General features: G+C 43.8%; 1 protein-coding gene across 1 annotated transcript in view; it reads left to right on the forward strand.

Moving 5' to 3' along the window:
- The window catches only part of USP6NL (USP6 N-terminal like), a 183,349-nt gene that overhangs the window by 97,832 nt on the left and 64,168 nt on the right, over nt 1-21,349 (forward strand). The window contains exon 4 of the mRNA XM_063448231.1: nt 18,320-18,359. Coding sequence (XP_063304301.1) covers nt 18,320-18,359 — 40 coding nt within the window. The remainder of the gene's footprint in view (nt 1-18,319; nt 18,360-21,349) is intronic.

Below are 21,349 nucleotides of genomic sequence, written 5' to 3' on the forward strand. Positions count from 1 at the left end.
AAAATGATAATTAAAGAATAAATAATAATACAATAATAATAATAATTAAATAAATAAAAATAATTAATAATAATAAAATAATAAAAATTTAAATAATAAAAAAAAAAAACACCCACCCCCCACCAAGGCTCTGCAACTCTCACACTCGCTGCACTCGTTCACACACGCTGCACTCGTACACTCACGCTGCACTCGTACACTCACGCTGCACTCGTCAACACACGCTGCACTCGTCGGCACACGCGCTGCACTCGTCGGCACACGCGCTGCACTCGTCGGCACACGCGCTGCACTCGTCGGCACACGCGCTGCACTCGTCGGCACACGCGCTGCACTCGTCGGCACACGCGCTGCACTCGTCGGCACACGCGCTGCACTCGTCGGCACACGCGCTGCACTCGTCGGCACACGCGCTGCACTCGTCGGCACACGCGCTGCACTCGTCGGCACACGCGCTGCACTCGTCGGCACACGCGCTGCACTCGTCGGCACACGCGCTGCACTCGTCGGCACACGCGCTGCACTCGTCGGCACACGCGCTGCACTCGTCGGCACACGCGCTGCACTCGTCGGCACACGCGCTGCACTCGTCGGCACACGCGCTGCACTCGTCGGCACACGCGCTGCACTCGTCGGCACACGCGCTGCACTCGTCGGCACACGCGCTGCACTCGTCGGCACACGCGCTGCACTCGTCGGCACACGCGCTGCACTCGTCGGCACACGCGCTGCACTCGTCGGCACACGCGCTGCACTCGTCGGCACACGCGCTGCACTCGTCGGCACACGCGCTGCACTCGTCGGCACACGCGCTGCACTCGTCGGCACACGCGCTGCACTCGTCGGCACACGCGCTGCACTCGTCGGCACACGCGCTGCACTCGTCGGCACACGCGCTGCACTCGTCGGCACACGCGCTGCACTCGTCGGCACACGCGCTGCACTCGTCGGCACACGCGCTGCACTCGTCGGCACACGCGCTGCACTCGTCGGCACACGCGCTGCACTCGTCGGCACACGCGCTGCACTCGTCGGCACACGCGCTGCACTCGTCGGCACACGCGCTGCACTCGTCGGCACACGCGCTGCACTCGTCGGCACACGCGCTGCACTCGTCGGCACACGCGCTGCACTCGTCGGCACACGCGCTGCACTCGTCGGCACACGCGCTGCACTCGTCGGCACACGCGCTGCACTCGTCGGCACACGCGCTGCACTCGTCGGCACACGCGCTGCACTCGTCGGCACACGCGCTGCACTCGTCGGCACACGCGCTGCACTCGTCGGCACACGCGCTGCACTCGTCGGCACACGCGCTGCACTCGTCGGCACACGCGCTGCACTCGTCGGCACACGCGCTGCACTCGTCGGCACACGCGCTGCACTCGTCGGCACACGCGCTGCACTCGTCGGCACACGCGCTGCACTCGTCGGCACACGCGCTGCACTCGTCGGCACACGCGCTGCACTCGTCGGCACACGCGCTGCACTCGTCGGCACACGCGCTGCACTCGTCGGCACACGCGCTGCACTCGTCGGCACACGCGCTGCACTCGTCGGCACACGCGCTGCACTCGTCGGCACACGCGCTGCACTCGTCGGCACACGCGCTGCACTCGTCGGCACACGCGCTGCACTCGTCGGCACACGCGCTGCACTCGTCGGCACACGCGCTGCACTCGTCGGCACACGCGCTGCACTCGTCGGCACACGCGCTGCACTCGTCGGCACACGCGCTGCACTCGTCGGCACACGCGCTGCACTCGTCGGCACACGCGCTGCACTCGTCGGCACACGCGCTGCACTCGTCGGCACACGCGCTGCACTCGTCGGCACACGCGCTGCACTCGTCGGCACACGCGCTGCACTCGTCGGCACACGCGCTGCACTCGTCGGCACACGCGCTGCACTCGTCGGCACACGCGCTGCACTCGTCGGCACACGCGCTGCACTCGTCGGCACACGCGCTGCACTCGTCGGCACACGCGCTGCACTCGTCGGCACACGCGCTGCACTCGTCGGCACACGCGCTGCACTCGTCGGCACACGCGCTGCACTCGTCGGCACACGCGCTGCACTCGTCGGCACACGCGCTGCACTCGTCGGCACACGCGCTGCACTCGTCGGCACACGCGCTGCACTCGTCGGCACACGCGCTGCACTCGTCGGCACACGCGCTGCACTCGTCGGCACACGCGCTGCACTCGTCGGCACACGCGCTGCACTCGTCGGCACACGCGCTGCACTCGTCGGCACACGCGCTGCACTCGTCGGCACACGCGCTGCACTCGTCGGCACACGCGCTGCACTCGTCGGCACACGCGCTGCACTCGTCGGCACACGCTGTAAATAAATATTCAATTAATATATTTTTTTTAGGATCTAATTTTATTTAGAAATTTACCAGTAGCTGCTGCATTTCTCACCCGTGTCTTATACTTGAGTCAAGTTTTCCCAGTTTTTTTGGGTAAAATTAGGGGCCTCTGCTTATATTCGGGTCGGCTTATACTCGAGTATATACGGTAGTACTTTATGAAACTCATTTTGACTGTGTTGGAATTTCACTGATAACCACCTGGTCAAGAGATATACTGAGACAAAGTAGGGACTACTTTGTCTACGTATATTTCCTACATCTTAAACCTCTGGACACTGAGCTGAGCTACCGCTATCTAAAAATGTCAATCCCCCAGCCATCACCTGTGACCCTGGTCTCACAGGATCCTCCATAGACTTCAGTGCTGTACTCTAGCACATGTGCAAGAGTACATCAGTGACGGTGCGCCAGGACCTGAAGAGCACCGCCCAGAGGGAGATGGCGGCACCTACGAGGGACAAGTTTAGATAAGTAAATCTCACCTTTACAAGCCCCCATGGCCACTGGAACTCCAGCGACGATGTCACTAGTATCCCTTTAAGAAGCATTAAGTATCTTGAGCAACAGGAAAGGAAAATTAAACCAGTGAGGAAAGCTTGAAAAGAAATGGTCATCCCGGAACACAAAATATAGCTGTTTTTTTTTTTCTCTATTAAAAGCTTTATGGACGTTTCCGTTAAAGAACTTAACGAAATCCATCCAATCACACTGCTCTGTGTCATTTTACAAGCGTGGGAAAGTTCTTTGGAATTTTTCCACGCTTGTAAAATGACACGGAGCACTCTGATTGGCTTAAACCAACCAATCAGTGTGTTCTAAGCCTAATTGCAGGGCGGGGCAAGGCTTTATAAGCCTTGACCCGCCCTGCGGAGCTCAGTACGCGGCTTGCCCTCCATGGGTGAACATGGATTAATTTTTGTTTGCGCTCGTTCTTTTTTTTTTTTTAAGTGCAACGGGTATGATGGATTTTTATTTGGCCTTTTGGGGGGCTGAAGAAAGAAGAATTTAGAAAAAAGGAGACGTCAAATGGTTTTTTTTTTTTACAGGTTAGTTATTTTATTCCCCCCTCACTATTTTTAGGGTGAGGGGGGTATGTAGGGGATAGAATGTTTTGGGTGGGGGGGTGACTAGGGGCTTGGGACCCCTAGTCACCTTGAGGGGGGGGGGGGGGGTTCATTTAGGCCCCCACCCTCCGCGCAGGGGTGGGGGCCGGGGGGAGGACAGTAGGTCCCCCCTCCTCCCCCCCCCCCCCCATTACCTTTTTTTTTTTTTTTACAGTGAGCAGCCACAGGCTGCTCACTGTTTTGTGGACATGCCCCTTCTCGCGGTATAGCGAGTAGGGGCATTGGGGAGATTTTAATCTCCCTTGTGCTATTATGGGGGTCATATTGACCCCCATAGAGTGAGGGGGGGACCTGGGGGGCTTATGAAGTGGTGGGGAGCTCTGCTCCCTGCCGCTTCTATAGTTACATATTACAAGGAGGGAGCTGCACGCCGGTAGCTCCCTCCTTGTAATAAACTGAACGAACAAACGAACACTGATACAGTGTTAGTTTGTTCATCTGATTTTTTTCTATTCATTCATTCGTCTGTCTGATGAATGAATGAATAGATGAAATTCCCGTTCGCATATCCAGGTGTTTCACTGGGCATGTGCGGGAATCTTACAGTCTGTGTAGTGTGGGTAGATGACGTGTCCCACAGAGACTTCACCTACCCACACAAAGATGGCGGCGCCCTGAATATAGATCGGGGCAGAAGATAAAGAATAAAAAAGAGGTAATGTTGGGGGCTTAGGGGCATTTGGGGGTGACTAGGGGGTCGATTGGATGTAGTGGAGGCGGGAGGGGGGTTAAAAAAGCGGCCACGTGTCGTTTTACGTGTAGCAAAATCTCCCACGGTCTGGTGGTAAAGCTAGTGGTAAAAATTGTAACATGCTAGATTTCCTATTGAGCCTGTCAAGTGCTGTGTGATAGTGGAATTCTAAGTAGTAGACATATCTAGGCTCTAGGCTGCTCCTTTTGCTAAATTCAGTGCTATAAACGTGTAAAGTCAGTATGCAAAATTAACAGTGATAGAATTTAACTGACCACCTGGAAAGGTTGGCATTTAGGATCATATATACAGTCACAACTGCTCCCGTATTGCCGGAAGGAACTGTTGAAGGCTCTGCCCGTTTCTGTCAGCCGATGCCACACATAGTCCAGAATCTGTAAGGCAGTTTGGTACCGAGCTCCTCTTCCCTCCCTACTCTCTTCCGGGTTCTCTCCCCAATGGGTCGTGGATGAGCTCTCCGCCATTTTCGTTCCCCTGAGTTCTGCCTCGTTGCATCTCGATCCGCGTTGCCGCGGGCTTTGTGGGTGGCAGTGTGCAAGTTGGTACTGTGCTGGTTCATGGTGTCTGGGGCCGCCGAGTTAGTGGTAGGTCTGGGCTTCTCCTGTGGCTCAGGCTCGTGGGTTGCAGCAATTGAGGGACCCGGCTCCGTTTTCCGCTTGTTTGAACGTCGGCTCTGATTAATTTTGTAGGTCGCTCTGGATTTGCGAGGGGGGTGCCATAGCAGGGTGCGCCGTGTGGACGGGCGGATCCACGCCACCACCTCTCTCATTGCCATCCGGTGGGGTTGCCTTCGGGCTTTGAGCTTTGCCCAGAGATAGGTGCAGAGCAAGCTGATAAAGTCCCTTGTGTGCTTGGGTGGCGCGATGTGTGGGTGCTTGGTCTTGGGCCGCAGCCTCGACGCCATCTTGGTTGGGCCTTGTAAGCTTTGGCTGGTTGATGTCTTTGTCGCTTGTGCAGGCGTGACTGTGGGGATATTCGTCCCCAGCGAGGACCGGGATGTCCCCCGCTGGTCCATAGGGGGGGGTAGCAGGGCAGTGATGGGCTTCTGCTTAGGAGTGCGTCCCGGGCCGGTAGATCGTCCGTCTTCCCCGGGCTTCAGGCTCCGCTCCGGTTTAGGCCGCATGGTCGTTTGAAGTATGTCAGCGGTGCTTCGGTGCCGGATATGTGTCAGTATGTTCACAGTGCTGTTCTGTGTCTGATCCCGGTCTCCGGTTGCCGCTAATGCGATTGTGTCGGTCGGTATCTTCACACTTTTGTCTGTGGTTGCAGGAGCTCTCAAAATGTGCGGCTGTCCATCTTGGCTGTCAGGCCCCGCCCCCCTTGGGGACCTATTTTGTTTTAGATTTGGGTGGTGCATTAGTTGGGAAGGGGGTCAGCAGTGTATTATAGTGGGGGGAGGGAATCAGCAGTGCATTATAGTGGGGGGAGGGGGATCAGCAGTGTATTATAAGTGGGGCGAGGGGGTCAGCAGTGTATTAGATGGGGGTGAGGAGGCCAGCAGTGTATTAGATAGGGGAAAGAGGTCCGCAGTGTATTAGATGGGGGGGAGGAGGGATGGGGTCAGCAGTGTATTATAGTGGGGTAGGGGGTCAGCAATGTCTTATGATCAGGGGAGGGGGTCAGCAGTGTATTAGATGTTGTGTGCTTTAAAAACAAAGATATAGTTAGTTCGGACAACTATGAGTTGTTTTTTTCTAAATAAACCTCAGTATTCAGGTTTAATTGCCATGTTGGCACTTTGAGGGAAAAAAGTTGGTTTGCATTGGGCACTCTGGTTCAAAAATGTGCGCCATCACTGATTTATACACTTAAACTGCTTCATTAGGTTAAATCGGTTTTGGGGCCTATAGTGTCTCTTTGATATAACACATGAAGCAGTCCCATGATGCCTTGTGCTTCCATGGCATTATTGAATATGATGCCCTGGTACTTTACTGATGCATGTAGCATACCTTCCAACAGGTGGGCGCACCTTCTTGGGGGGCATCTCTAGTGATGCAACTTACGTCACTTTGGACACCCACAATAGGCATATATCAAAGAAAGTGTCTCTGGTGCAAACTTATGTGAAAATTGGTAACCACTGTTAATAAGCTAATGTGAAAAGGTGAGCATGCCCATCCACTGAAGGGGATGTGTGAGCCTTTTATCAAACACAACAGGTTAACTGCCTCCTACTTGCAAGACCATGCATACAGTGCTGTTGAAGTGCTTTCTTCATGGTTCTAGAGTCTGCTGCACAGTGTAAGTCCATCTAATGATGTGCTTATGCTGTTCTGCCTGAAGACGGGTCCCTGATGTCCTAGAATGCAAGGCACCAGAGAACTAAATCTGGATGATGGGACAGCACCCTGAAATCAGGACCGACGGTTGGGAGCCCTGCTGTAAGGAACATGGCTATACTGGACATGTGCGGCAGTGAGTGTGTTAAAACTTTCCACAGATGCACTATTCACTCCATTACATCTTTATATAATGTTTATAGGGTTAAGGAATCCAAGAACACTCATCACCACAACACAATTACAAGGAAAGGTTAAAGGATCTCAAAGGGACACTATAGTCACCAGAACAACTACAGCTTATTGAATTTGTTCTGGTGAGTAGAACCATTACCTCCAGGCCTTTTTGCTGTAAACAGTATTTTTAGAGAAAATGCAGTGTTTACATTACAGCCTAGTGATAACTTCACTGGCCACTCCTCAGATAGCTGTTAGAGATCCTTCCTGGGTCATGGCTGCCTAAAATGCATCCAAATATTCAGTATCTCCTCCCTCTGCATGCAGACACTGAACTTTCCTCATAGAGATTCATTGATTCAATTAATGAGGAAGGATCTCTAACAGCTATCTGAGGAGTGGCCAGGGCTGTGTTTGAATCATACTGGCTCTGCCCCTGATCTGCCTCTTTGTCAGTCTCAGCCAATCCTATGGAGAAGCATTGTGATTGGATCAGGCTACCACTTCTGCTGATGCCAGCAGGTAGTGGACAGGTCAAAAGGAAACCGGGACAAGCAAGCAGCTCCAGACTTGAATACCAGTAAGATTTTACTATATTTGGGGAGGCAAGGGGGGGAATCAGGGAGGCTCGATGGTGGTTTTAACTCTATAGGGTCAGGAATTCATGTTTGTATTCCTGACCCTATAGTGCTCCTTTAACATGTATAACTTGGAGGAAAGACTAGACAGGGTGGATATGATAGAAACATTTCAATACATTAAGGAAATCAACACAGTAAAGGAGGAGATTATATTTAAATGAAGTAAAACTACCACAACAAGAGGACATAGTCTTAAATTAGAGGGGCAAAGGTTTAAAAAATATCATGAAGTATTACTTTACTGAGAGGGTAGTGGATGCACGTAGTAGCCTTACAGCTGAAGTGGTAGAGGTTAACACAGTGAAGAAGTTTAAGCATGCATGGGATAGGCATACGGTTATCCTGGCTATAAGATAAGGCCAGGGACTAATGAAAGTATTTAGAAAATTGGGCAGACTAGATGGGTCGAATGGTTCTTGTCTGCCATCACATTCTAGGTTTTCTATCTACAATATTCTTTTCACTAAGGTGGTCTCAAACAAGTTTATAGCTGCACTGTAAAATCTTTATGAAATACTAATTTTGACTGTTGGAATTTCACTGATGATATACAGAGACTGCTTTGTCTCTGTATATTTTATCCTCCTGACTTACTTAGACGCAGTGCGGGGCTACAATTTCGGTAGACTTCACCAGTCTCGCGGGATCCTCCATAGATCCCAATGCTGTACTCTAGCTCATGTGCCACGAACTGAAGAGGACCACCTGGAGGAAGATGGCCGCATCTGCAAGGGGCAGGTTCAGGTAAGTAAATCTCACTGGTACTTGCCCCCTCCACCCCCCCAGACTGGCAGCGCCGCTTTAAGCTATCGTCGGTTTTCTGGGGGATTACAGATCTCTGTGTGTGCAGTACTGAAGACTGGTTATGTAAGGACAAGGATACTTCTTAACCCCTTAAGGACCAAACTTCTGGAATAAAAGGGAATCATGACATGTCACACATGTCATGTGTCCTTAAGTGGTTAAAAGGGAGAATGTTACACATATATTTAATGTGATCTGTATAATAAAAAAAAAAAAGGGTTAGAACCCTTTTAATATATTCATCATTGTTCACAGTTCACTATGGACTCCTGTTTAAAGTGCAGCATTTGCTCACTTAACTTTTTTACATTTATTTTTTTGTAGTCATAAGTGACTACATCTCCGTATGTTTTCTCATGAAGTTCTATTGATTTTTTGACACAATTGAATTTTCTTTAATCATTTGCATGCAGTCCCAGGTCTACAAAGTACGGCATTTATAAGGCTAAAAAAGCTGCCAACAAGAAATGTTCAGAATGTGGTATGAGTTTTCAGCTCTGAAAAAGTACTGTAGAGGTGTATGTAAGGATGTGTGTGATTAAAGCCCAGCAGTGCATTAGTATTTATATCCTGCATTTTGCTGATATCACAATATCCTTTTATTGCTTTGAATCCAAAATAAAATATTTAAGCTTTGAGATTTATTCCACTGCGCGCGAAGGCTATGTAAATTTGCAGCCATCTCCTTAAGCTATCCGGAATATTAATTTTTACTAAGTGTTCTGTCATGGGTTTGCATTTTTTGCTCCTTTTTTGTCAAAGGTAGACATTTATACACACAAAGGGCACACTCATTTTTTTTTTCACATTTGTATGTAGTGTGAATGTAAAGGGAAACTTTATTTTCTGTACCTTTGGATAATGTATAATAGGTTTATCCTACCCATTGTCCTGATTGGCTTTTAAAAGCTTGTCTGAGTGTTCACTATATAGTTTTTAGGCAGTCTCCATTTGTAAACTCTTAGTATCACTTGTATTTTAAAGGACCACTCTAGTGCCAGGAAAACATACTAGTTTTCCTGGCACTAGAGTGCCCTGAGGGTGCCCCCACCCTCAGGGACCCACTCCCGCCGGGCTCTGGGGGAGGAAGGGGTTAAACTTACCTCTTTCTCCAGCGCCGGGCGGGGAGCTTTCCTCCTCCTCCTCTTCTTCCTCGCGACGTCATCGGCTGAATGCGCATGCGCGGCAGGAGCCGCGCTCGCATTCAGCCGGTCGCATAGGAAAGCATTCATAATGCTTTCCTATGGATGCTTGCGTGCTCTTACTGTGATTTTTCACAGTGAGAAGCACGCAAGCGCCTCTAGCGGCTGTCAATGAGACAGCCACTAGAGGCTCTGGAGGCTGGCTTAACCCTCAGTATAAACATAGCAGTTTCTCTGAAACTGCTATGTTTATAAAAAAAAGGGTAAAAGCTAGCTGGACCTGGCACCCAGACCACTTCATTAAGCTGAAGTGGTCTGGGTGCCTAGAGTGGTCCTTTAATATATGGAAGTGACTGAATTGCATTGTTCACATGCACCAAGCTTATATGTAAAATTATGGGTGTGCTCAGAAATGCTTACTGTATCTTGTGTCAGTCATTGTCCCTTCTCCCCCTTCCCCCCCGGCAATTGCTATTTGTACATATTCTCTCCTGTCCTATAAACAGATGGTTTGCTTAGACTTTTTTGAGCTCATATGTTACTGCTTATTGACTTTGTTTAAAGGTACATTCAATCCACAACCCCTTTTTAATGCTTTGTATAGATCAGGGGTCAGGAACCTATGGCACGTGTGCCATGCATGGCACTGGAGGTGCCTTTGCACGGCACTCACGGCTGCCCAAGCCAAACAATCTCTGGTCTATCAGGAATCCCAGTGGAACTTAAGTTGCTAGTGCAAACTGTCCAGTGATTGCAGGTGGTGAGGGACAATCCTCAATTTACGCATTGCAGACCATTTAGAAACATAGAATGTGACAGCAAATAAGAACCGTTTGGCCCTTCTAGTCTGCCCAATTTTCTAAATACTTAAGTCTAGGATAGCCTTATGACTATCCCACGCATGCTTAAACTCCCTCACTGTGTTAACCTCTTTTCGTCTTTTAACCCCTTAAGGGGGTCCTTGCCGTCCTTGAAAGGGTAACTCGTCGGAGCGTAAACGTCAGAGGCCACGTGCAGAAGCTCCGGCCACACCAGCTATCCAGGGCCATGTGATCACCATGATCACATGGCCGCAATAGAAGTCTATGTAGCTGCCTGCAGGGGGACTGTCTGAGCTGTCAGGCAGACCCCCTGAAACATAGAAGTTAAATTATTTTTAATAAAATAATCAAATATATTGTGTGTATGTATGCATACATGCACAATATATTATAAAATGCTCTAATTATTTTAATATATATATATATATATATATATATATATATATATATATATATATATATATATATATATATATATATAATATATTTTAAAATAATTAGAGCATTTTATAATATATTATATTATATTTGACTATTTTGACTAAGTGACTTGTAAAAAAAGAGTGGAAATACCCCATTTTGAATACCATGGGTTGTCTACTTTAACATTTCTTAATTTCTCATACTTTTTTTAGATTTTATTCCTATTAAATTGTTTCATAGATAAATATTTGATAGTTTCTCCTAAACAAAATGATATATAATAAGTGTGGGTGCACTTAATATGAAATAGATGAATTACGGTTGGACAGACATATAGCACAAATTCCAGGTTTTGTTTACATTTTGTTTTGATCACAACTTGTACAATTGGCTCAGTCCTTAAGGGGTTAAATATAGTCTCCTTCTATACTGTTTAGATTCTCTTTATATGTTTAAAGGAACACTATAGTCACCTAAATTACGTTAGCTAAATAAAGCAGTTTTAGTGTATAAATAATCCCCCTGCAATTTCACTGCTCAAGTCACTGTCATTTAGGAGTTAAAGGAACTCTATAGTCACCTGAATTACGTTAGCTAAATAAAGCAGTTTTAGTGTATAGATCATTCCCCTGCAATTTCACTGCTCAATTCACTGTCATTTAGGAGTTAAATCACTTTGTTTCTGTTTATGCAGCCCTAGCCACACCTCCCCTGGCTATGATTGACAAAGCCTGCATGGAAAACAAACTGGTTCACTTTCAAACAGATGTAATTTACCTTAAATAATTGTATCTCAATCTCTAAATTGAACTTTAATCACATACAGGAGGCTGTTGCAGGGTCTAGCAAGCTATTAACATAGCAGGGGATAAGAAAATCTAAATTAAACAGAACTTGCAATAAAGAAAGCCTAAATAGGGCTCTCTTTACAGGAAGTGTTTATGGAAGGCTGTGCAAGTCACATGCAGGGAGGTGTGACTAGGGTTCATAAACAAAGGGATTTAACTCCTAAATGGCAGAGGATTGAGCAGTGAGGCTGCAGGGGCATGTTCTATACACCAAAACTGCTTAATTAAGCTAAAGTTGTTCAGGTGACTATAGTGTCCCTTTAAATGCTTCTATCATAATCCCCCCAGTCTTGTCTTTCCTCCAAGCTATACATATTAAGATCATTTGACCTTTCTTGGTTAGTTTTATTCTGCAGTCAATGATAAAGTTTAGTAGCCCTTCTAAAGATACAGTGAAGATTCACTGAGAAACATTTATCTCCGTGAAGTGATCTCACATCAATTCCTCCAAGCACTTGTGAATGGGAATCTGCACTGAAGTGCAGCAGTCTGCAAGACCAATCGCAGTTCCTGTCCTTGACCTGTATCTGGTCAACCCGGTCCCCACTGGACCCCAAGGAAGCCACCAACAATGATGGATATTCACAGAGCTGCAGAATAAGCCTCCCCTTCATACAAATAATACAAATAACACACACACAGTCCCCACAAACACAACACCACAAGTAGCCTCTCACATGCAATACAACAAGCAGGCCCATACATACGCATAGCACCAAACACACTATGTGACATTTAATCCAACCACAATTTTAAACAAACAGGCCCCATACACAGCCCACATTTATAGGTATCATACACAATATCACAAGCTACTCATGAACATATATAATATAGCAGCCCCCATACACACAAATACAATGCTTCCAAACAACTGCAGCACCTTTAAATAGCACAAGCAGAATACGGCAACATACACACCTCATTTAAAAAAAAAAAAAATAATAAGGATCGTCACACAAAGGATTTCAGATCTTGTTTTGACACACTACTACTAAAAGGTTGCCTTCACCTGGTATAGAGAGCACACACACACACCATTTGGGAGAATCTCTTGGTCTCTGTCTCCCGAAACACTCTTTTCCTGGTCCTAAAGGGGGAGCTATGGTGATTTTATTTATGTTGAAGAAAATCCTAACACACCAACAAGATTTATCTAGACACAAGATCCATCAGAATCAACCATAATCAAATGCGAATTTGAGACCTGCCTTTCAGGCACTTCAATAATCTCTTTAGGGCAAATGGCAGCCACTCAGGTTACCATTATTTTGTTTTTAATGATCATTCCTTGGCATACAATTTCCTACAAAATCTAGCACTGGGCACTCTAAATGCCTGTTTTTATTAAATGAGTGTGACATTCCAAACATTTCAGTAGTGGCATAGGCATTCATTGATTTAAAGTACTACATTCTGAGCATAATTTAGAGTTAATCTTTATCCATTCCCTGCTAAGTGTTCAGTGCAACTGACCAAAATAATCATACTTAACCTGTACAGTTATGAACAAAGGATATCCCATTTTACATATTGACGATCTTTTCCTATTGGCTCATTTGGCTTGTATTTGTCATATTAAACGTTTCAACATGCAGTCACCAAGACATAGAAAAGTGACAATCTTGTCTTGTAGAACACAGATGAAGTATTACTGTAATAAATTTAGTGTAATAAAATGTTCTGTAAGTTTGCCATCAGTAAAAAATAGTGCTGAAGGCTTTTAATCTAAGACTGATGACTTTGCAGCTGAATAAGCGGTTAACAAATGAGATTGTCATGCACTGCTCTATGACAATGTATACATATTAATTACATCACTTGGCTAAATGCTAAATTCATTATAGCCAGCTTCCCATTCACATTAATATCATAATCATTGCAGACTATTTCCCTGGAGCTTTTGTCTATTCACTGTTTTTACCCCTGTCAACATGGACCAGACCCTCAAAAATAAATGTTTGCAGCATCTTGTTTGATCCATGCTCTGGAGAAAGGGAGGAGTTTTACCCATTATTAGAAATGTTTATTTAATAAGTGGCCACCGATTATATTTGCCCGGTTGAGAAATAATCAATTCTCCAGGGATCTCTTTTGTTATGAATAATAGGTGTGTTGAAACTTGTTGTTTTATTTGTGAGTTTGGCCCAGTATTAGAAGAACAGCAGTATTACCTAAAGCAGTTGGCATTTTTTTGTGATGTTGACACATGTGTTTTCTTAGAGCGAATTAGCATGTGAGCAGAAAAATGTCATCACTGTTACTGTCCAGCAAAGACACTCCTTCTAGTACATGCCAGGAAATATCTCATCAGTTAATACTACTACATACAATTTCCTTTTGGTGGTGAGCAAGAGAACCAGCCACAATAGGGTTCTTCTGTTACGCATGCCAGGATTGCACAACATAGTTTTATGCCATAAGCATTGCGCTGTATGCTGAAAAATGATTGGCAGAAGAAGGGGAGATAAGAAACTGTGCTAGCTTAAAACTAAATCTTCTTCTGTAGTGTCTTTGTACCATTGCTTTATAATTTTATCAGAAGGCGTATATATTTATTTTCAGAGAACAAATTGGTTAATTTAAGTGTTGCCTTGTGTATCATCCATAATGATTCCTACATAAACAAAAACATGAGTGTTTTTTTTCTCTCTAAAGTATTGGAAGCTACTTTTTTATTTATCACATTTTTCTTTGTAGCTTGCTCATGTAACAATGTTTGTTTTTTATATTTGCTTAATATTGAAATGCAAGCTAATTGTGAATGCTCTAATGAATGCAGGCAAAAAACTCAACAGATATATTTAACCCTGTGTTATTTCTCAACAAAAGACATTCAATAGATAATTTTTGTAACTAAATATCCATAGTATTTTGCGGCAGTATTTCCCAGTTTATCGTCTTTGCTTTATCGCATGTATGGAAGGTGTAACTCGTTTTAAATAAATGTGAGATATGCTGATTTAAAGTGTGATCTTTCATTAGTATGATATACTCTGTGGAGGAAAACCTGTTAAAGCAAAGCATTAATACACCTCAAGTTGTAATACAGGTATCTGGGGATGGAGAGATTTCATGTAAAGGTGTCAAAATGTTATGAACATTTTGTATTTTCAATCACTATACATTCACACGGTTTACAAAACACCTTTTTTTCCCTTCAATAATGCTTTCATCAAATGAACGTGCTGGAAATGACATCCAATTTTTTGCTTTAAACTGTGATTGACCTTTGTGGACAATATATTTTCAAAACTACTCAGTCAAAACGTTAAGCATTATTTTATTGTACCACTTTTTCTTTTCTTTCTTTCTTTCTTTTTTTTTTTTTTGTTCCCTGCATATATATCTAATCTCAACACTACATTGCTAACAGAGCTGTCAAAATTTCATAAAGGGTTTGTTGACACTTTCATAATTTTTAGAGTGTTTATCCTGCTCAGTGCAGCATAGCTCCATTGGATAAAACAAATTTGATGCATGATATTAGTTTACCGTCTTTTGACCCCCACCAAGATTTCCTTCATGGCCATAACTTTTAATCTCCTTCAGTATAATTAACAGACTCAAACCCTCTTCAAAAGGCTCTCTTCAAGCCATTGACACCATAGCATTACAGTAACACAGACTAGTTGGAGCATGAAGACGTTCAACGCTCCCCACAGGGATTCGATGACTCAATGCATCTCTGTGATGAAATGTTGATTGGTCACAGCGTGGTGATTGCTGCACATGCTCACAAGCCTCCCAGTGCTTCCCAATTGAGGAAACTTTGGATTGGCTGAATCATCCGGATTGGTGATCTCCACATGCCGATGCGAGGCTGGCATGCTGGGGAATATGGTGAAAACATGTGTGCAAGAGATGTTCTACAGGCACAGGGTGCATCAGTAGAGTATATCAAATTTGTTTTAGGTGTGCTTTTACCACATACCTGTTTATAGAAATTTTGGGGACAGTACCATAAACTGAAAGATTTTACTTAGGATAGAATTTGATGGTCTGTGCACATCCTGTCTTCTATCTGAAGAATCTAGGAATGCTTGACTGAAAAAACGTAATAGTACATTGATTTTTATTTTGTTATTTTTTTTTTCCTGTCCACACATAAATCTACAGATTTCCCTTTCAATGCACCTCCTCAAAAATGAAGTCATCACAACATGCCTCTTTCCTTATGATCTCTGTGGTAGTAATAAAGCAGGGTATCACATATAGTACAGTCTAGTGTGGATTTTAAAGGCTAATTAAAGGGATTATACCATGAAATAATATCTCACTACGTTTAACGTCTTCCAAATAAGAACTTTTTTTGGTCAAGCTTGCAAATTTGTTTTACTTAAATTTGAAGCCTTGATTGATAATTAAATTGAAATCCAAATTACAATGATTAAGCCAAACTAGCAAAGTTGGAGATACAGATTATGATGAATATTTTTCAAATCTATTTTAGTGTCATATTTGCGATTTTGTTCTTGGTTTCCCCATTATATACTTTTTTGTAAATTAACCTTTTTGTACCCTCATGTCCCATTTTTCTGTTTTAATGCACCTAAGCAGATTATGCATAGAATGTTAAAGAACATGTATTAGTCCTTTTGAAACTCACATATACGTCATAATGGTGTGGTGGATTGGAACCATGACTAAACTCTTTACTGGTTTAAAGGAACACTGCAGGCACTGTAATGATTTAATATCCTTGAATTAGTTATAGTGCCTGGAGTCTAAAGTTGACTTTCCTTTTGTCAGTGTTAAATCATTTTCGAGTAGTTTAACTCTAAACAAGGGTCTTTGGCCACCCACAGCCTGGCTCCTACTGGAGTATACCTAAGACAGAGATTATGCACTTCCTTCTAGCCATAACAATTCATACCAACCATGAGTATTGTGATATGCTGCTGCCCACTGTTGATCAGGCTAATGCTTCCTTATGAGTCCAAGCAGCACAGAGGGGATGGACTGTTGGGGACTCTTATTTAGTGTTAAACCATTAAAGGACCACTCTAGGCACCCAGACCACTTCAGCTTAATGAGGTGGTCTGGGTGCCAGGTCCCTCTAGGATTAACCCTTTTTTTTTTATAAACATAGCAGTTTCAGAGAAACTGCTATGTTTATACTGAGGGTTAATCCAGCCTCCAAAATCTCTAGTGGCTGTCTCATTGACAGCCGCTAGAGGCGCTTGCGTGCTTCTCACTGTGAAAATCACAGTGAGAGCACGCCAGCGTCCATAGGAAAGCATTGTAAATGCTTTCCTATGCGACCGGCTGAATGCGAGCGTGGCTCCTGCCACGCATGCGCATTCAGCCGATGACGTCGCAAGGAAGAAGGAGAGGAGGAGGAAAGCTCCCCGCCCGGCGCTGGAGAAAGAGGTAAGTTTAACCCCTTCCTCCCCCCAGAGCCGGGCGGGAGGGGGCCCCTGAGGGTGGGGGCACCCTCAGGGCACTATAGTGCCAGGAAAACGAGTGTTTTCCTGGCACTATAGTGGTCCTTTAAAAAACGTTTAACACTGAATGTAAGGATGGAGCCAGGGAACTCCAGACACTATACATATTTTAATGCGTTGAAGTATGTCCCTACAGTGTCACTTTAAGTAAATTATCAACTGTTCGGCTATGCAGTATATGTATATTAAGTTAAAGAAAACTTTTTCAATAAAGGGTTTTACTCTAAACATTGGTTCAGTGTCAAGGGATTGCTGGCACTGTAGCTACAGCGGGCTCTCCTGCTGTAGTGATTTTGCTCCTAGACTTACAAAAAATTGCAGTGTCTATAACGGTAATAAATGCCACCAGTATCCTCTGCTTTGAAAACATTAATGGAATACCCAATCACATATAATGTATGTGTGAGAATAAACTGTGCAGTAGGCTAACAAGAAGGAACCATAACTATGATCTTATCAAAATTAAACAATCTGGTGCACCACGCAAGTAAATTTAAGGAAATGATATTGCTTGCATGTTTGACTGCAACCAGAATTGGTTCTGTTGTGTTGATGAAGTGACAAGCCTTGGCAGCAGAATATTTGAACAGTATGGAAACATCTTAGAATCAACCAAATGTCTCAAAACGCACTGGCAAGCATTTAATGTTTTAGGACAGGACAGAAAAAAAAAACTCTACTGGAGTGTTTTTCTTGGTCATGCATGGGATATAATATCCCTTGTATAACTTCACACGATTTTCTACTTGGTGTATAGAATAGTTGATGGGACAGACTTCAATCAGTATGGAATGTAAAGGGTTTGCAACATATGTGCAACATATATGATAACTTGGTATAAAATTATGCATTTTCTCTTCCTTCCTTGTGTTTGAAGCCTTTTTGCACTATTTAAAAGTACAAATATATTTTTTAAGCGTAGACTTTTAATGCAGTAAAGAGCGTATGCCACTTGTGAAAGTGGCAATACAAGACCTTACATAAACTGTGCCGTACTTCATACTGTTCGAACATGAATTTTGGTTCAAAATATGCAAACATTTTTAAACTGAAACAATTATTTCACTTTGGGCTTGGTGATTTTCTCAGTGTGGCTTCAAATAAGCCTGCATTAATTTCATCCTGCCTCAAAACACTGGAAATTAACAAATCGACCTCCTAAGCACAAGCTTTAGGTAGTCCTCAAATAAGGATGAAAGGCTTTTTGCAGGCAAATATGTGTATATTAATGGCATTTTCCATTTAATGTGGATACGTTTATAAAACAGAATTCTGAGAAGCACAAGCGAAATACAGAGTTGGTGAAAGAGTGTAGGATGTATACACTATTTAGAAATGTGGCTGTGTGCTTGTATGCATTGTGAGCGAAGATGTATGTGGTTATACTGCCTCTAACTGGATAAAAACTCTGATGCATTCAACTCCTGAATTAACCTTCCATTTCAGTAGTAATATATACGGTACATATATATATCTTATATTTTCACTCAACTAAATTTGTGCATATTATTTTATTTACAGTGAGCAGGAGTTGCCAATTTATGATGAAGCAACAGATAAGGTAGGACTTCTTTTCTATGTAATTCTAATACAGAAAGTTACACATATGAATAGTGCAGGTTTACCAAAACGTTTAATTAAATTACAGATTTTAAAGACTGGAAATCTAAAAGGAGGTTAATAGCTTTATTAACTCATTGTGATTTTTCTTTGTGGTGTCCATCTACATGCATTTGTTTTTTTTTTTACATACTTTTGCTCAATCATAAAATACAGACGTCTGCTTTTGGTTGATTACTTTATTTTTTGTATTGTAATTTTTAATTATATATTTTTTTTTGATTGATTAAGAGTGGGTATTTGAGCCCTGCTGTGATACTATCATATATATCCATTTTGTTCAGTTTGTTTAAATTCCTTGCCCTCTTTTCAAACCTGTTTAATGAAAATGCTAAAATGAAGGCCCTAGCCTGTAATATATCTATTTAAAAAAATAAATAAATAAACTCATTTTGTCAAGAGAAAACATCCATTTGCACACGTTTATCAGTTACATGATATAATATCATTTCATCTAATATAACATACTCACAGGCACACCAACGGATGTAAGACATAAACACACGGTCAGGCAGATATACAGAATGCTACACCACACACAGATTACCATATACAATGCCACTAAAGACACACTCAAAAATATGTTTTAAACAACCCTCTTAGTCTCCTACTTTGTTTAGCAGGAGTGTGGCTTCACTGGGTTACGGAGAATATCAGGCTGCAAACTTCAATGCCTTCCGTGTGGATTCTTTACACACTGGGAGGAAGTGGCATGTTAAAACTTCCCCCCAGCACTAATGCGCAGGAGAAGAAAGGGAGCAGTTTTCACAACCCGCTATGGGGCCTGCAAAGGAGTACTGCATTGCGACCTGGTTAGGGGAGATGGTTATTTCTCCTCAATGTGACCGCGTATCTCTACAGGACCTCATGTTGGCCCTAGGTCCAGCTGGGCTTGTTGTATACCCTTGATGGCAGTCCTGTTTAAAAGCCAAGAATATATTTACAGTGAGGGGGAAAAATATTTCACCCCCTGATGATTTTGAATGTTTGTCCACTGACAAATGATCAGTCTATAATTCTAATGGTAGGTGTATTTTAACAGTGAGAGGCGGAATAACAAAATAAATCCAGAAAAACGCATGTCAAAAAAGTTATAAATTGATTTGCAGGTCAATAAGTGAAATAAGTATTTGATCCCCTATCAATCAGCAAGATTTCTGTCTCCCAGGTGTCTTTTATACAGGTAACGAGCTGAGATTAGGAGCACTCTCTTAAAAGGAGTGCTCCTAATCTCAGCTTGTTACCTGTCCACAGAAGCAATCAATCAGATTCCAAACTCTCCACTATGGCCAAGACCAAAGAGCTGTCCAAGGATGTCAGGGACAAGATTGTAGACCTACACAAGGCTGGCATGGGCTAAAAGACCATCGGCAAGCAGCTTGGTGAGCAGGTGACAACAGTTGGTGCGATTATTCGCAAATGGAAGAAACAAGAAATAACGGTCAATCTCCCTTGGTCTGGTGCTCCATGCAAGATCTCACCTCGTGTAGTTTCAATGATCATTAGAATGGTGAGGTAACAACCCAGAACTACACGGGAGGATCTTGTTAATGATCTCAAGGCAGCTGGTACCATAGTCACCAAGAAAACAATTGGTAACACACTACGCCGTGAAGGACTGAAATCCTGCAGCGCCCGCAAGGTCCCACTGCTCAAGAAACCACATGTACAGGCCAGTTTGAAGTTTGCCAATGAACATCTGAACAATTCAGAAGAGAACTGGGTTAAAGTGTTGTCAGATGTGACCAAAATCAAGCTCTTTGGCAACAACTCAACTCACTGTATTTGGAGGAGGAATGCTGCCTATGACCCCAAGAAAACCTCACCGTCAAACATGGAGGTGAAAACATTATGCTTTGGTGTTTTTTTTCTGCTAAGGGGACAGGACGACTGCACCTCATCGAAGGGACGATGAGCGGGGCCATGTACCGTCAAATCTTGGGTGAGAACCTCCTTTCCTCAGCCAGGGCATTGAAAATGGGTCGTGGATTTGTATTCCAGCATGACAATGACCCAAAACACACAGCCAAGGCAACAAAGGAGTGGCTCAAGAAGAAGCACATTAAGGTCCTTGAGTGGCCTAGCCAGTCTCCAGACCTTATTCCTATAGAAAATCGGGGGAGGGAGCTGAAGGTTCGAGTTGCCAACCGTCAGCCTCAAAACTTTAATGACTTGAAGAGGTGGCCAACTACAAGAAACGTCTGACCTCTGTGATTGCCAACAAGGGTTTTGCCACCAAGTACTAAGTCAAAGGGGTCAAATACTTGTTTCACTCATTGACATCCAAATCCATTTATAAAATTTTTGACATGTGTTTTTCTGGATTTTATTTTTTTATTTTTTTGTTCTGTCTCTCACTGTTAAAATCCACCTACCTTTAAAATTATAGACTGATCATTTCTTTGTCAGTGGGCAACGTTCAAAATCAGCAGGGGGTCAAATACTTTTTTCCCCCTCACTGTGTAAGTGAATATCATATTGGTCCCGCTTAAGGTTTTCACTGGTGGCATAGACCTATTTAATTGGTTTTAACAAGCTTTGGAAGCATGATCGAGCAGGGATGGTCTATAATGATAGTGATTAGGCAACTAGGGGCAAAAGAAGAGTGGTCACTTATATGAATACCTCAAGCACTTCCAAAACAGGGCTCTCTAATAAAAAAAAAGATGCGGATCAATTTCTTTTAAGCACCAGAATTAACTTAAACCTCAAGATGCCTTATAAAAGGTGACATTCTTATTTCCAACAATAATTGTGTGAGGAACTGTATTAAGGTCTTACAAGGCTGATTATCTGATGCTAAAGCTAATATATATGCATCTTGATTAGGGTGTTGTAATAACTCCAATAACCGCTTGAGACTCTCCAAAACCATTGAAGTAGGACATGTATTTCATTGATGATTGGTGATTACTATAGTGATGTTGATCA

Source organism: Pelobates fuscus, chromosome 3 (assembly GCF_036172605.1).
Source record: "Pelobates fuscus isolate aPelFus1 chromosome 3, aPelFus1.pri, whole genome shotgun sequence".
NCBI lineage: Eukaryota > Metazoa > Chordata > Amphibia > Anura > Pelobatidae > Pelobates > Pelobates fuscus.